This window comes from Aptenodytes forsteri, unplaced genomic scaffold, assembly GCF_000699145.1.
Source record: "Aptenodytes forsteri isolate BGI_AS27 unplaced genomic scaffold, ASM69914v1 Scaffold126, whole genome shotgun sequence".
In the NCBI taxonomy this organism is placed as follows: Eukaryota; Metazoa; Chordata; class Aves; order Sphenisciformes; family Spheniscidae; genus Aptenodytes; species Aptenodytes forsteri.
In genome coordinates, this window is record NW_008794599.1 from 2,274,519 (window position 1) to 2,291,014 (window position 16,496).

The window sequence follows — 16,496 nt, forward strand, 5'->3', positions numbered from 1 at the left end:
GAGCGGAGATTTTATTCCATGTTGCTGATTTTTTTTTTTTTAAAAAAAGAACAGTAAGTTGAACGTTTCAGGGTCTGGAGCCGATCTCCGCTGTACCCCATTAAAACACTTAAGAAATCTTTATCGATGCTTATCTCAGGGATTTCTGCTTTGAGGGTTATTATAAGGGGACTAAAGTTGAACGTTTCAGGGTCTGGAGCCGATCTCCGCTGTACCCCATTAAAACACTTAAGAAATCTTTATCGATGCTTATCTCAGGGATTTCTGCTTTGAGGGTTATTATAAGGGGACTAAAAGTGCGTTAAATATAGGATGATGAGTTCAGTCCCCTGTAATTAATGTCTAAACGTTACAGAAGCTCCTGCCCTTCTGAGATGATTTATTTCCATATTGTAATTTAAATCCTGAAAGGTTGAGATAATATATGGAAATGAATCATCTCCGTATTCCACATAACTTCCACCTCGGCACCGCGAAACTTCTGGGGGAGCGAACTCCTCCCGACTGCTTCGGGGGGGGGGGGGGGGGGGGCCGGCCACCCCTCCTGCCTGGGCACTCCCGGTCCTCCCTCGGTGTGGGGGCTTTCAGGTGCGGATGAAGGTGCACGGGGTTATCGGAGCTTGTTTAATACGCTTCTACGCGCCAGCGGATCGTATTAAAGAATATATATTAATGCCTCCTGCATCGGAATTGCTAATGAGGTTGCCAACGGGGAGCGTAGCAAGCTGCCGACGGCGCCGTTTCGTGTAGCTCTGGCCTGGTCTCGTCGTTAACAGTGCAGGTTTCTCCCCATCTTCGCGCTTTGTTCGGCTGTGCTGACCTTGCTTTGCTGCTGGTAACGTTCCCGGCAGTCAGCGGGATGTAGGGAGCATCCGACCCGGCGTTTACTAAGTTGATTTTCAGACTTGCCCCTTTCCTCCCTCCCGTCACCGATTTTTCTTGCTTTAGGCCGTGCTGCGGTGACGGCCAGGAGAGCGATGCCGGTTTTCCTTAAACCGTGGTAGTATCGGCAGAATTGCTTGGCATGACTTCCAGTGAGAACCTTAAAAAGAAAACCAAAAAAAACCCAAAAAAGACTTTTTTTTTTTTTAGGTCATTGCTTTTAATCTTTTACTTCAGATGGTAAAAACATTTTCGGAGCCGTAGCCCTGCCCGTGCTCTGCAAACTGCTTCCCGGGTATGCTTCCAGCCTTGCTCTTGCGGAGCGTTAATGGGATCGGAGGCCGGGCCCGTTCCTCTCGGATCCGGACTTTGAGTATTTGAGCATCCTTTTGTGGGAGCAGGAGCTAGGAGTTGCTGTATGAGGCCGCCTTCTTCTTTCTTTCCGTGTGCGTTGCAGAGAGTTAAAGGAGGAGGTGTGCGTGCTCCGTGTCCGGCTAGCTAGATCCAATCCAAGCGCAAAATCATTCCATAGACGTTGTCCAAGCTGTTAATGCACAGATTTGGAAATGAAACATCGTGAAGTGTGCTCTGGGCGCTGCTTGCCTGGCTCGTAGGTGCCGGTGTGGGAAGGGAAGATGGAATGCAAGCTGCTGTAATGCTGCGACGTAGCAAAACCCCCGTAAAATCTCCTTTCACCTCTTGCAGGCTTCGGCGTTTCAGGTGGAGGAGGAGCTGAAGGAGCAGCAACGGGAGAAGGCAGCCAGCCTGAGGCGTTTCCAGGGAGAGGTGAAGCAGCGGGTGAACCAGCAGGTCAGGATGCGAAGAAAGCAGCAGCTGCAGAAGTCCTACGAAGCGGTAAGCGGATCTCTGTCCCTGCCTCGCCAGCAGTCTTGCAGGAGAAACTCCTGAAACCAGTGTAAATCGGGGGGGGAGGAAAAAAGCCTGCTAGACCTCAAGTCAAGGTGTTAATAAGAAAAAACAAGGAAACGCGTGGCCACGGCAGACCCCGTGGCCGCAAACGGCGTCCCCTCAAGCGAGGTCAGCGTGACGCCTCGGCTCGCTCTGGCGCTGAAGGTGCTTTAAGCCCTTTGCCTCCCTGCGGAAAGGTCGCTGGCTCTCTCGGGCGGCAGAAGAACGGAGTCCTGCTGCCCCGTGCGGGATTGAATGGAGTTTAAAAAATAGCCAGGCCGGAGTTGTGAATGATGTGGATGTCTCCTCGTCGAGTTTTAAACAAAGCAGCTCACTTCTGCTATCCTTTTTCCAGGGCAGCCAAATAGTTCGCAAGCAACACTTTCACGCTGTCTCCACGTTCCCGTTTCCCCCGTGGGCTTGTTTTAGCTTATCCTGGGAATATATTTAATCCTTTCTACTTTTAAACAAACTGCCAGGAAGACTTGCCAGAAACCGACTGTGGAGCGAGAAGGGAACGCACTGAAATGGCCACGAGTTTGGCCACCCCTGGGGTGTTTGGGCTCTTTCCAGGGCTCGGGAGGCACGGTTGAGTGGGGATGTCCTCACGTAACTCTGCTAGCACTGCTCCAAACTGAAAGCCGTCGGATGCCTTCGGCCCCCGCGAGCCTGATGGCTCTTTGTGCCCCTCTCAGCACGGAGAGCAGAAACGTCCACCCCAAGAAATGCCGCCAAATTGAGCCAGCAACTCCCGCGCGGCACGGGTGATGTCCTGCCGGGTGACGGTTAGAGATTTGCACGTGGCTTTTTAACTTGAGGGTCTGTGTCCCGGCAGGCAGAGAGGGAGAGCTGCATCGCCGTTCAGTACTTGGACTCCGCGCTGCACTTGACCCCCAGGAAGAACACGTGCCTGTTTCGGAGCCATCCCGCGCCCGCCATCTGCGGTCCCCGCGCTCGCGCCGTCCCGGCACAGCGGCAAGGGGTGCAAAGCGAGCCCTTCCAGCAGCAAGCCGCCAAGGTGAGCGGTTCCCCTCCTGCGTTTTTCATCCCTGCTTCGCCATGCTGGTTGCTCGTGGTTTGAAATGGAGGACGGGCAATATTTACCTTTCTACCCTCTTTTACAACACATCCCTGATTTGATTATTTTTTTTTTTGTACTGAGTAAAACATTGACTTACGTTTTCACTCTGGTTTGCTGCGTATTGTTGTACTCCTCCATAGCTCTTATCGGAGCCTCAAAACTGACAGTAAGTGTCGTCTTGGGGGATGCTGTGGTTGTACTTGCCCTGCTGCTTGTAGATACAGTGAATTTTCCCTCTGCGCCCAGGGACTTGTTGCTGTGCAGGCGTGTCGTGTCGGAGAGGTGGCACTAGGTGGTGCCACCTCCTTGCAGCTTGTCTCCTGCAGACCAGGAGCGTGGGATCCCGAAATCTTGGAAAACCTGCCTTAGGGACCGTTTCGAGCTTTTGCTTTTTTTTAAATAGCGATGCTTGTGCTGCTTTTGGCATTTTCTGAAGCGCGTGTGTTCGCCTGGGCGCTGGAGTTATTCCGGCTGAAGCACCGCTTCCCTTGGGGTGGAGAATCACTTCTGGCTGGACGCCGGACAGGACAATCGGGGATCTGGCACTTCTGGCACCTCAGCAAAGCGATTTGGGAGCGGATGAGCTGTAACTGAGTCCTTTGCCGTGCCTGGATCAGGATTTCGGGGCGTTGGGGCAGCTCTGAAAGACACCTTGGGTTGCAGGTTACCTTATACCTGTTTGTGAAGCTAATTGTGTGTTTTGTTGCGCTCCCTTGACAAAGCACCTTGGTTGGAGCAGGGGGTACCTTAGGAGATTTCTTCTGTGCCGCTAAGCTTCTTGGCGTAGCCCTCACGGCAAGCAGCTAGTGACCTCTTGTTTTGTCTTGTCTTTACCTTCCCTCTTAACGGCAGCTTAGCAAAACCATGAAGCAAGTTCGGCGCAGGCTGGCGTCCTGCAAAACCATGCCCCAAGGAGCGGGTCCCCCCGAACTCCCCGGCGGCGTCTGGAGGCAAGAGGTGAGCGAGGATTGCCTAGGGTAGGGTGAGAGGAATTGCCTTGCAAACTGTTGAAGGTCTGGCTCTAATTAGCAAATCCAAAGCATAGTTCAGTGAGTTTCTCCGGCAGAAGTGAAACAAACTGGGCTTTCGTGACCCACCTGATGGATTTCGGTGGCCCGAGGGCTCTGTCCCTCTGTTCTTGCTGCCTTTCAGAGAGGGCAGCAAGATAAAGTGGGTGAAAACGTCTCTGTTTGCAGAGATTAACGAGAGAGAAACTAGAAAACAAGAATTCAGAAAAGATTTTTTTTTTTTTTTTTTTTTTTTTTTTTTTTTTTTTTTTTTTTTTTTTTTTTTTTTTTTTTTTTTTTTTTTTTTTTTTTTTTTTTTTTTTTTTTTTTTTTTTTTTTTTTTTTTTTTTTTTTTTTTTTTTTTTTTTTTTTTTTTTTTTTTTTTTTTTTTTTTTTTTTTTTTTTTTTTTTTTTTTAAAGGCTGAGATTGTGATCTGGGATCTGGGTATCTGGGAGGAATGTGATTATCAGCCCTCCCCTTAGGTGCCTTTATTTCTTCAACAAACCTCAACAGCTCTTTCCCTTGCATCAATCCCTTGTTTCATGTGGGTGGCAGAGATCTGGAGGGTTTTCTTCACCCAGGGCTGGCTTCTGGTAGAGAATTGTTGGCATGCAGCCGCTTTCCTCGAAGCAGCGCATGGGAGCCACGTAAGGAGGTCAGTCCCGAGTGCCTCACCTTTTGCTCTGTTGAATTTCGTCCTGCTTTTGTCACTCCGGTTCTCAAGAGCAGCTTTGCGTCACAGCTATTATCCTGCTTTCTATGCCGAGACCTCTCCTGAACTGACATACTTTGTCCATCCTGGAGAACACCAGCAGCAACCCAACCTGGTATTTTGTCTTACTGCCTCCTCCGGAGCCGGTTTCTTGCCCGTCTTGCAATTCTTCATTCCCATCTCTTTCTTGAGTTCATCAAAGGTGAAGCAGATCTTGGCTGGCTGTTATCTAGAAAATACCTTTTACATAAGGGTTGGTCTGGCTCTTCCTCCCCTGTGTACTGTTGGATTTCTGTTCAAGGAAGTCAGCTTTGTGAACAAGAGTTACAGAACCAGTATCATTATGGACTCGAAAACCTCTTATCTGTTTCAGATGCCTTCTGTTTAAGTCCTCAGTGCATTCAGACTGCTCAGCAAGATGGAGTGATTCATTACTTGGCTATTAGCGGCACTAAAGCCTCGCGTGAATAATACGGTCGCTGCCCATGCAAGCCAGAGGGTTACAGAAGATAGCAAGCGGGATGCGTGGGAGTCCCGTGGCGAGTCGTCCGCAGCAGTGAGAAACAGGGGTGGGAGGGATCCTGGGCCATCCTCCCACCTGAACCTTACTGCAGCTACAGTTAATCTGCGCTCTCTTCAAACCTCTGGCGAGGAGGATTTAACAGCTTCCCTAGGCAATTTATTCTGGGAGGAATTTATTGATTTATTGCATTACTCTGTTTTATTACTCCAAGATAGTAGAGAAAAAAAAGCTCTAATATTAATCTGACTCTTTCTCCCTGTGTAAAGGTTTGCCATGTTCACAGCTAGGCAGGACAGCAGTTTATTCCCTTCTCTTCAGATGCAAAAGTCTGCTGTGGACTTAACCACCCTGGTAATTGCTGCCGTAGTGCACTGCCTTGACCTTTGCTTTTGAATTTGCTTGTGCTCTCTATCCCAGCTGATTTCTGTGGTTTGAACCCAAGCACTCTTAGCCTGTTCTCAAATACTTCTGCGACTTCCAAGTGGCTTGGTGGGGTCGGTAAATGTAATCAAGGTGCTTCTTTCTTCCATCATCCAGGCCGATAACGAAATTATCAAGCAGAGCCCACCTAGTTCTTACTCTGGTTTTGTGCAGTGAACTCGTGAGGCTGAATCTGGGCAGTGGTTTTAATCAGTACTGCACCTCCGCTGTAATAGTTTCATCTGACAGATATTTCTTTACACAAGTGTTGAATTAGGCCGTGTCAAAAGCTAAGCTAAAATCGAGATGTCTTCTGCTGCGCTTGGCCTGAGGCCTCTTTCTTCTATGGCAGGAGAAATTCAAACCAGCTAGACGTGACTTGCTCTTGACAAATTTATGCCGGTTGCTGTTTGTCTTGTTTTCTAGCAGCTTACGGGCAGTTTGCAAGGTGATTTCCTCTTGGGGTTTGGGTTTTTTTTCCCCAAAAAAGTCAGGCAGTTAAACTCTTGAGACTAACATCTCTTTAGTATTTCCTTTTCCCCTCCTTTATTTAAAGATAGACCCTCCTTGTGCCCTGTTCTGATAATCTGGACCTCCACGGATTTCGGGGGGGGGGACGACGGACGGGGGAAACACACGCCTGCTGTTAGCTTGTCTGCCACTCCTGGCCGTAACCCAGGGCACATCCCCCCTGCTTAAAAACTTCAGCTTCTAGGAATAATCTGACGTTTTCTTCCCAATAACAATCCAAGATTTTTCTTGCTGCTGCTGTTAGCTCAGAGCAAGCCTTTGGCTGGACGCCGCTGCCCAGAAGCATAAAACACTGTTGTTCTTGCTGTCCTCCGATAGCTGTCCTTCTTGAGTAGCGAGTCCTTTAGTCTCTCTTACTAAAGCCTGACTTGTTACCCTGATCTTGTTTTACTTAGAGCTTTGGCCTTTCTGGCACTTGCTTTATTTTTTTTTTTGTCCCCGCGTGCTTGTGTCGTCTCCTGCGTGATTCCTTCAGTAACCTGACCCGTGCGCCGCTTCCTCTGGGCTCGCACGGATCGCGGGCCCAAGGAGAGCTTGGGGCTTAGCCAGGGTTGTCTCGCACCGCGCCGCCTGTCTTTCCACTCCAGATGAGTGGTTTGCATTTGCCCAGTTTAAAGGAACTGTTGCTTCTCCTTCAGTCCTGTTTTCTTCATTTTTCTTCACACCCCCCCCCCTTCTTCCCTCTAAAGAGTTGCATTCCCTGCGACCAGTAATCCGTGTTCCCAAAATCGTTGCTCTTCCTCTCTCCCAGAGATTTCTTTTCAGGTCAAAAACATTCAAAGAGCTTCTTCCCTGCTTTCCCAAGCAGATACCTAGATGGTAATTGCGTGGAGGTGATCTGTCCTGTGTTTCAGGTGATCCTGTTCACCAAGTCTTCAACCGCTTTGCTTTAGGGTTTGGTACTGCTGTAGGTCCCCCCCAGCGTGACAGCACCCAAATTCTTTCCCCCCGCTGATCATTCCCCAAAGTTGGTTTTTTTTTTCCACAGTTTTCATTTCCTTCTACCTTCAGGGCTTCAGAGCATCCTTACAAAGCAATAACCGTTCCTCTCTATTCCCTTGTCCTCACCAAAGCAGCACTTCGGTGTTGTGTTTCTGTCATAACAGGGTGGATAGAGTAATTCCTATATGCCTGTCAAATAACCTCATGTTCAGACTAACTCCAGGCTATCCTCCGTCCTTCCTGTATTGCAGCAGAGCCATCTCAAGGGATCCCTGGCGTGACCTGCTTCTCCTCCTGTTGATCTGCAGTCCTACTCTTCCCTCCCTAGCGTGCTGAAGGGACAGCGAGAGGTGGGGAAAAAAAATCCTGGCTCCGAGCTTGCTTCTGGCATTTTGATTTTTTAGTTTGTAGGAAACAATCTGCTGCATCTCAAAATATTGTTAATTGCCACCGGGGAGCCTGCCCACTTACCATCTGAAGGAGTACGCTACGTACTCGAGTGTCACTCCAGAGATCCCACCACCCCCCAACTCCTTGCAGTTGCGAAACGCCGCCTGGAGAGGTCTTTTCCTTGCCTTTCCTTCGCCCCACGCACGTCTGTCCCTCTGTTTCCGCAGTTGGTGAGAACGTAGTCACGAGTTACCCTGCTAAATTCAGATTTTCTGGCTCTCGTGCCCTGCGGTGATGCTTGAACACATTGTGTTGCTGCTCGCCAGATCTCAACTGACTCTGCAGAACAAGCGCCCTCGGGTTAAAGCTGCTTCTAACCTGCGCACGAGGATGTTGAATTTGCCCTCAGCACCGAAGGAGATACATTTGAATTTCATATTTACACCCCTCTCCTCCAGAAACCGGAGTCTTGCAAGGCAGCCGCGGTGCCCGCAGGAGATGAGAGTGAGGAGCTGCTTCTAGCAGGACACCATGATCTTCCAGCTGAACTGCAGGACCAGGGGGCAGCCCCGCATCAAGCTGAGCAAGACGATGACTTCTACATCAAAATCGAATTTGAAAAAGTAAGGCTCGTACGGGGCCGGGCCAGTTGGTCTTAAGAGGTTTGAATCGTTGGGATTTGGGTTTATTTCGGCAGAGACAGCGAGGCTGCTGTTGTAGTAGAGCAGTTGCTGCCTCAGGCCTGGTTAACTCTTAAGCCTACTGTCGTCAAAACAGGCTCGAGAGCGGTGTCAGAGCTAAGTGAGATTGGCGGCTCCTGTTTTCCCTGCTTTCATCTTACAGCTGTGCCTTCAAAAGGGGTTTTGTTTGTGCCTGCCTCGTGATGCCAGTTGGCTGGCGCTCAGCGGAAATCTGAAACTGAGCGTGCAATCGCGTCGTACGCTTAACCGAACTCCAGACTGCGGCTGGCAGGACCTGCAGCTGCCTCTGGTCCGGCTGCCCTGCTCGGAGGCAGCAGCGGGGTGGAAGAGGTGCGGGTGGTGCATCAAATCGGCCGGAAACCTCCTAGAAAAGGGGTGGTGGCGTGGGGGGGAAAAGCAGCTTTGCATCAGAGGAATGAGCTGGCTGTGACAGATTCCTGTGCCCTGGGGCTGGCGAAACGCCTCCCTTGGAGGCAGCGTGAATGTGTCTGCTCGTGAAGGGCTGAGCTAACGTATTTATGTATTTATCGATTCCTCTTTTGTCTTCAGGCAGACTTTCATTACGCATCTGAGATGTGGAAATGGCCGTGCCCTGATTACCCGGAGTAGTTAGCAAATACTTTATGGCTATAGCAGTGTGTGCCCAACCTTAGCTGGTGATTAGTCCAGCTAGAAGCAGAAATACTGGCTTGGCAAATATTGAGCGGAGGGAAGAAGGCGGAGGTTTACGCCGAGGTTTTCGGAGACGTTGGCTGTTGAATTCCCCTGACACTTTTGTTATTTGTAGTATTGTTATTTTTCTTGCACTTCACAAAGGTCAGAATGAAAATCTGGGGAGGCGAGGTGTGAATCCATATTTAGACTAAACCAGAAACCTCCTCCAAGGGTATCTTTAGAAGTGTTTTGACAAAGCTTTGGTGCTCAGGCTCCTGCGTGGAGGTGCCGCACGTGTCTCTCCTGTCTATAGCCAGCCCATACCCCGAAAAGAAGCACAGCTCGTAGGTGGGTTGCCCCGTTGAGGGCTGTAGGGATCACGCGTAGAGGAGTATTTTGCTGAGGGAAGATGAGAAACTTGACCCTGAAGATGCTGATGCTGCCCTCTTACATTACCTTCCAGTTCTGTGACGCATCGGTGAAGGACTCGAGCTCGCCCGAGCCTCCCCAGAGGCTGCACACCGATTACCAAGCTCCCCTCGTACTCTGGGCTGGCGTAGACCAAGAGGAAACCAAGAAGCAGGTTTGTCCGCTGGAGCCAAGTCCTCATTGTTTCGTCTCCGTTTCAGGACTGAAAGGTATCGAGCGTAGGGGATGCTGCTAGCCCGGATAAGAAGCCTCAAGAGCAGCCTTAATGCATGAAGCATCTGCTCGGTTTATAAGTTTCTCGGCGTTGGTGGTGTCTCAGGCCTCGGGCAAACCTACCGGGTTCTTTTTTTTTTTAAGGTCCATTGTGACCGCAAGTGCAACCGTTACCTGCTCCTCCCGCAAAATCTGGGATCTGAATAACACTGAAGGGTTGGAGGAGAAAGGGGCTTCCTTCATTTTGCCTGGCAAAACAAAGGTGTCGCTTTCTGTAGTTGTGTGGAGAGAGAGAGAGAGAGAGAAGCTGCCAAAAATGCTTCAAAAAAGAAAAAACCAAACCACCAAAACCAAAAGAACAAACCCCACTTTATCTTCTTTGGGTATAAGGTTGGGAGCGTGAAGGTTTCTGCCGTATCGGCGCCTAACAGGCAGCGGGGTGGTAGCTTTCAAGCACAGCCCGCAGGCCTGACGCCGAGTGTCTGATTTAATGACGAGGCCTTACCAGCCGGCGTCCGGGACGGTTTGGCTCACGCTAAGCTGGGCGATGCGAAGAGACGAAGTTTCTCTTGGATGCCTTTAGGAAGTGACTTTTATTTTCCTGCTTCCTTCTGATGCGAAGAGGAACGCTTCCCTCTCCTTCTGTCGGCTTTCTTGCAGCTTACAGCGTAAAACTCGAAAGGACTTTGAACGAATTGATTTTTTTTTTCCCCCCCGTTGTTCCTTACGTGCGCTTTTTTCCGACAAGCTGGTCCAAAATGCAGTTGTGGTTTCTAGACGGCGTGACAGCAGCTGGGGCCCGTCAGGCTGTTCCTTCCCTCAGCGGTTCCCTCTGCCCCTTGCTTTTTATCTCCTTGGCTCTGATCCACCCTGAGATAACTGGGGGTGGTTTTGTTTTTTTTTTTCATCCAGCTTTCTCTCCTTTCAGCCTGGCGATCTCTCCTGCTCCAGCTGCGTGGGGCTCTCTCCGCTGGGCGGGATGGACAAACTCAGCCCAAAACTCTTGGTGTCGAAAAATCCACGCCTTAAACTTTCTGGCATCGTGGAGCTCAAACTAGCTGTGTACCGACTGATTCCCACGCGGGCGGGAGGGCTTTTGGTGCGAGCTTTCGCCAGGAGGTTTCCCTACCCTTGCTGCATCCGTGGGGTTAAGCTGAGGCCCAGACATTTAAACCTCTTCACGTGCTCGGTACCCGTACGGGAGTTGTTGTTCCCTGCAGGGCTCTTGGATTTGTCTCAGCAATGACTTTGCCACCTCTGTGGTTCTCCTGCGTGTAGCGGGTCCAGCTCGGTGTTGTATGTTCATTATTATTTTTCTTTTTTGGGAGATACAGGCAGACACAGGTGGACCACAGGGGACCACCAGTCCCCAGGTGGATCGAAATTCTCAGCCTGTAGCTTGTAGCGCTCTGGTGAAGTGGGTTGAAGCGGGAACCAGCTCTTTTAACCCCAGGAAAATGAGAGTTTAGGAATTTGTCAGGTGACAGAGCTTCCATCCATAGGAAGGTTCGGTCAAGGGATGCTGGTACAAAGCCCTCGGATGCTCCAAGATGTCTTGGTGGTCCTCTCCTAGCTAACCACCGTCTCTCCGGCTTCTCGGTCCTGGGGCATGTGCACAAGGAGATGTTTGAGGATCTCTCGGGGAAGGAGCGAGGTTTCTATCCTGATAGACGTGCGCTCCAGAAATCAAGCTGAGTGCCGATATCGCTCGATACCGATCCCAGCCTGCCCCCAGACGTCCTTCTCAAAGGTGCCTCCTCTTCCCTGCAGCGTCAGAACGAGTACCTGAGATACAGGCGCCTCTTCATGAATGTCGAGCGAGAGCAAGTGAAGGAACAGCAGAGGCAGAAAGAGAGGCAGAAGAGAATCGCTGAGTGAGTACGTGCGGGTGAGCGCCGGCCTCTTGGTGTCACCTCCTCCGTCACAGGCAGGGCCCTTCTTCAGGCTGGAAAGGTCTTGTGTGCCTGTCCGGTGTGAACCAGGCAACGGTATTTTGGAAAGCACTTCTGCAGCCCAAATGCAGAGGCTTTGAGAAGACCGTCCAGCTTCGTACGAAATAAAAACACGTGATGGGTAGCGTTCTGCCTCCTTGGCCACGGGCTGCCCCTGATGGATTAAAAAGGCCACTTTACCAACTTTTTAAAAATGGGGGAGTACGTTGAAAGAAGCTCCGCAATACGAATGCCGATTGTAAAGCCTGACTTACCTCCCTGGGTTTATTTTTGGTGCCCGGTCTGCTAACCCTGGGGCGGGAGTCATTCGACCGAGCCCCCAAGAGAGACCCTTGGGCCGTGTCGAGTCCTTCAGAGGTGCTCAGTGCTTCTCTATCTACTTTCTGAGTCCCCGCGCAGCTTGGATAGGAGTTGGGACCCGAAACCTCAGGCTGGGAGGGTTGCAGCTCACCAAACCGTGGCTCTCTGGAACTGATCCCAAGACCCTGTGCTACAGTCCATGTTTAGAAACTTTGGGGTGAGGTCACGCTGTTGTTGTTGTTAAACTGATCTTATCTCTGGGGTTTTTAATATCAGACCCTTCACCCTCATGGCTATAAACATATATAGTGTAATAAAAAGATTTCTCAGCATTTGTTCTGGAGTTGAAAACTCAGTATCTGCGTAAAAGTATCAGTACTTGTTTCGGTGGCTTAGTCATCTTCTCCCTTTCAAGGGGTTCGTTAAGGAGGAGCTCTGCAAATTCACACCAAAATAGGGGAGACACTCTAGATTTTTTTTTTTTTGTGTGTGTGTCTCTGCCTTGCTCTAAAATAAAACGATGTAGCTCTGACCATCTCGGTCTCTAACGCCGGCTCAGCAGTGGGCAGGCTTTGTGGGAGCAGCACAGGCACCCGAGGGCAGGAGTTTCGTGGTCACTTTACGGAGAGAAATTGCCAGCTTAAAGAAACGCTCCTCCAGCAGCATTCCTGACTTTCAAATTGGCACTCAGGAGCTTCGGAGACCTTTTCTTGCCCTGCAAGTGCTGGTGAGACACCAAGGACTTCCTAGTTAGTGTGATATCTTTTTATTCCCTCCCCCCCCAAGTTACAGGGGCGCTGCTGGAGCTGCAAAAGCTGCTCGGGGCGTATGTGGAAAAGAGCTGGTTTTGTAATTACTTAGTGTAAATCCTTAAGTTGGCCTTAGCCTTAGTTTCTGTAGCGGAAGATTTATGGTGGGGTAGTTAAGGCTCTATTACCACTTCATTTAAAAAACATTTCGGAGTTTATAACTTGACTAGAGAAGTTTGGCTTCAGCACTTTTCCTTCTCGATGTAAAGATTTGACCCCCCAAATGGAGTAACATCCGAAATGTCTCGTTCGATTACGCTTTCTCCCCCTGGCTTCTGCCCAGCCTTGATTTTTTTTTTTTTTTTTTTAAATGCCTTTTGGCAGTGATCAGCCTGTAACATGTTATTGCATTTGGTACTCATCAGCGGGAATAAAATGGCAGATGCTTCAGTTTAAAGTCTTTGTGCTTCGTAATTGCCGCTTGTCGAGGGAACGTGTGCTCTGCGTTTGGTGTGACTTACGCAACCCAGATTCCAGTGAAAGGGCTGGAGTGCCGTGTAGGTGCAAGGAAGATTGAGGAAATAGAGGAAGATTTGGTTAAAAATGCCTCTTAAAGCCTGTTTTGGAGTAGGTGGTGGGATCCTTGGAGCTTCTTTGCTGTACCCAGCACTCTTCTGACAGCCCTGTTATGCTCCCCGTGCTGGAAGCTGCAAGGACAGCTTACGGGTAGGGTCCAAGCTGCCCCACAATCAGAGGAAATCGGAAGAGGGGAAGCTGAGCCGTTGGTCCTTTCTGGTGGATCTAAAAGAGCCCAGGCACTGCTCTTGGTTTCGGAAGGGCAGAAGAGCATCTCTTTTGGGGAGGTGCAGGTGGCACTTCGTAACGGGAGCGCGTGTGAAGGTGACGCGGGAGGGAGCTGGAAGGAGACGGCCACGACGGTGAGAAAACCAGCAGGCAGGAGGAGGTCAAGGGCGGGAGAGCATTCATAGGCTGCCGTTTCCATCCGGGGGAAAGAATGGGGGCTCGGAAGGCATTTTTGCCTGTTTTATGTTTAAAGCTGTTAGAAAGTCGGTGCTGCAGTTAGTGCAGAGTTACTTTTCACCTGCCGTGGGTAGTTTGGGCTAAAGCAGCAGGCGGCGGCAGCATCGAGGTCCCCCGGCCCTGACCTTACAGCCAGGGGCCGGCGGGGAATGGAGGTTGGGATGGGGAAGCTCCTTCTCTAAGCTGTGCGTGTGCCTGCAGGATTAAGAGCAAGAAGGAGAACCAGCGCCGGGTGGAGGAGCAGAGGATGCGGGAGACGGCTGACCGGCCAGAACCCTCCCCGGGAGAGGGAGCCTGTGAAACCCTGGCCCGACTTAAACTGGAGGAGAGGGGAGTGAAGGAGATTAAGGAAAAACAGCAGCGAAATAAGGAGTACGTGAGGTACGGACGGATCCCCTCTCCTTGCACAGAGCCGGGTGTTACTGGCAAAGGTGAATATTTTATCCCTTGCAGGTACGTCGAAGCTCTGAGAGCCCAGATGAGGGAGAAGATAAAACTGTATAACATTGACTTGCCCCCGCTCTGCTCCTGCGGGTCCGATTTCTGGGACTCCCACCCGGATACCTGCGCCAACAACTGTGTCTTCTACAAAAACCACAAAGGTAGGAGCTCCTGCTTCTGGAGAGGAGGCGCCTGAGCCGGGATCCCCGATTATACAGGGAGAAATCAAACGGGGCTAGATGTTTCCGTGGTCCTGGGCTGCTGTGTAGAGATGTTCCTACAAATATACGCCAGAGAGGGCAAGTCAGGTGCTCTGCTGCTTGTTTCGAACCCAGCCTCTTCCTCTGTCCCTTCGGGGAGCTTAGTGGCATCCTTAGCAAAGCACCAGCCTCTGTGTAATATGTGTTGGGGGGGGGGGGAGAACCGTGAGGACAACACTGCAAAACAGGCTCGTTACGGGCACAGAAAACCTCTTCGCCTTAAACGCTGAATCTTCTGTTGGGAGGATGCAAGAAGGTGGCGGAAATTGTCTTTGTTAGGTGACGGAGAGGGCTCTGATCACGAGTACGGCTTGGAAAAATACCTGGCTGAGCAACTGGGAGTTCTCTTCTAGGGGGGAAAAAAAAAAAAAAATAGAGAAATTGGGGCTTTATAAAAAAATCGTCGGCTTTCCTGCTTTGGCTCGCATACCGCTTCGTACTCAGGAGCGTGCCGAGCGTGCAAACAAGCATGTGGAAAACTACAGGCACGTCGATTCATCTTAAAAACCAGTTCTTCTCTCTCTGCTTTATGGTAAAAGGCTGAAGCCGAGCCCAGTTTCGGCCGTAAATGAAACTCTCATCTCTTAACGCTGCTTCTGTGTCCCCTTTCCGCTCAGCCTACAGCCACCCTCTGCAGTCCGTCGTCTCGTCCTGCGACCCCGCGGACAGGAGCCCCTCGGCGAGGCTGCCGCTCCGAGACCTGGCCGCTCTCTGCGCTCGCTCGGGGAAGCATCTGTGACCGAGGGCAGCCGTGCGCGCGCGCGCGCGTGTGTGTGTGTGTGTCCCCCACCTCCCCATATTTTGGCGACTGTTGTAAGTGGAGAGCAAGGCTGTGCCCTGTCCTGCCTGCTGCCTGCCCCTCGACTCCATCCAGGACGGCGCCTTTCCTCTCCTCCTCCCTGTGCTGGGGTTTAAGCTGCACCTCTCCCATTTTGCTCCGTGTGTGTGGTCGGCCGGACCGGGAGCACGGGGTGATGGTGGGTGCGAAGGAGCCCATTGCTCTGCAGGGCTGGCTTCTAGGCAGGCACTTGAATTTTGGCGTTCAGCCGCGGAATAAACTGTTTTCAAGGGTTGTTTGTCTCATTGGGAGTGTGAAATGAGGAGAAACAAAGGTACGTGGGGGTCAGTATCTCTTAGGGTCAGAAAACCTCCCGGTTTCTAACCTCTTCCTTCCCCCTCCCTCCTCTCCGTTTCCCTGTGGCTCCTGCCAGCCCCTGCCGCTCGGGTCACGGTCCAGAGCCAGGTATTTATTGCTCCTTCCCTTTCTTCCGGGTGAGGACCTCTGTCCTCCGGTAACATCCACCTGGCTCGGTACCTGACCCATGCTCCCCTAGCCTCGATTTTGCTCCAGAAAGGAGCTTTTTCCTAGGAAGAAAAAAAAAAATATATCTGTATTTAACCTCCGGGTGCGTGTGAGACTCTCTGCTGTGCTGCCGCAGCCCCTCGGCAGGGCTTGCCGGAGCAAGATCGGTTTTTACCAAAAACGCCACCGGTGGGGTAACGCATTCCTGGACAGAGGTTGCACCATAACCCGTCATTAATATTTACTGCTTGCTGGCCGCCCTCCCGCCACCTCTCCAATATTAACCGCGGCAGGAAGGACGGGTGGCCGAGTGCACCGGGCCCTGCTTCCCTGCTCCCCAGCGGATAATTTCTTTTTTTTTTTCCCCCCCTTCCTGGCACGCTCCGTTACCATCCTGCCGGGTGCGAAGCAAACCTGTGACCCCGGTCCAGAGGCCGCGCGGAGGCGCTGAGCCGTGGTCAGGGATGCTCCTCCGTTCCCCGCTCCCGCTGGAGAATCATTCACTGACTTATTCGTGGTGGCCGGTGCTATTTATTAACCGCCGTTTGCGTCAGGGGAAGACGCCGCGGACCTAATAAGGGGTGTTGGGGCGGATTTGTAAAGGGCAGGATCCGGCCCGGGAGGTTTTTGCATGCGCCGGGGCCAGGGAAGCAAAGGGCTGAAGCTGCAAATGTGTTTTTTAACTGATTTCAAGGGCAGGGCTTTGTGCCAGGGCGGCTGAGGACAAGCGTTTCCTTGGCAGGTCCCCAAGCCCTTGCTCACAGCCCGGGGACCCCCCGTTTCCACCTCTCCGAAGGGGCCGGAGCGGCCCCCGAAGGGCCGCGGGCTGGTTCGGGGCTTAGTTCAAAGGAATGATGGTTGAATGAAGCCATTGCCGCTCCTCGGCCTCGTGATCTGCCCCTTGCTCGGCTCCGTCCCGGCGGTGTAAATGGGATCCTTTGTTATGGGGGGGGGGGGGGATTTCTCCTGGCGTGAAACCTCTGGGAGAGGAGAGCGGGACTCCTAAAATCCCTGCAGATAAACCCGAAAGCCTGGCTGGGGTGGCTTAGCCAAAA

At 51.5% G+C, this 16,496-nt stretch overlaps 1 protein-coding gene across 1 annotated transcript in view; it reads left to right on the top strand.

Moving 5' to 3' along the window:
* Nucleotides 1-15,208, top strand: part of CCDC15 (coiled-coil domain containing 15) — an 18,984-nt gene extending 3,776 nt beyond the window's left edge. The window contains exons 2-11 of the mRNA XM_009273028.1: nucleotides 1,340-1,397; nucleotides 1,588-1,737; nucleotides 2,627-2,809; nucleotides 3,725-3,829; nucleotides 7,857-8,021; nucleotides 9,217-9,336; nucleotides 11,166-11,269; nucleotides 13,639-13,818; nucleotides 13,891-14,039; nucleotides 14,756-15,208. Coding sequence (XP_009271303.1) covers nucleotides 1,340-1,397; nucleotides 1,588-1,737; nucleotides 2,627-2,809; nucleotides 3,725-3,829; nucleotides 7,857-8,021; nucleotides 9,217-9,336; nucleotides 11,166-11,269; nucleotides 13,639-13,818; nucleotides 13,891-14,039; nucleotides 14,756-14,877 — 1,336 coding nt within the window. The 3' untranslated portion in view covers nucleotides 14,878-15,208. The remainder of the gene's footprint in view (nucleotides 1-1,339; nucleotides 1,398-1,587; nucleotides 1,738-2,626; nucleotides 2,810-3,724; nucleotides 3,830-7,856; nucleotides 8,022-9,216; nucleotides 9,337-11,165; nucleotides 11,270-13,638; nucleotides 13,819-13,890; nucleotides 14,040-14,755) is intronic.
* The last annotated feature ends 1,288 nt before the right edge of the window (nucleotides 15,209-16,496 follow it).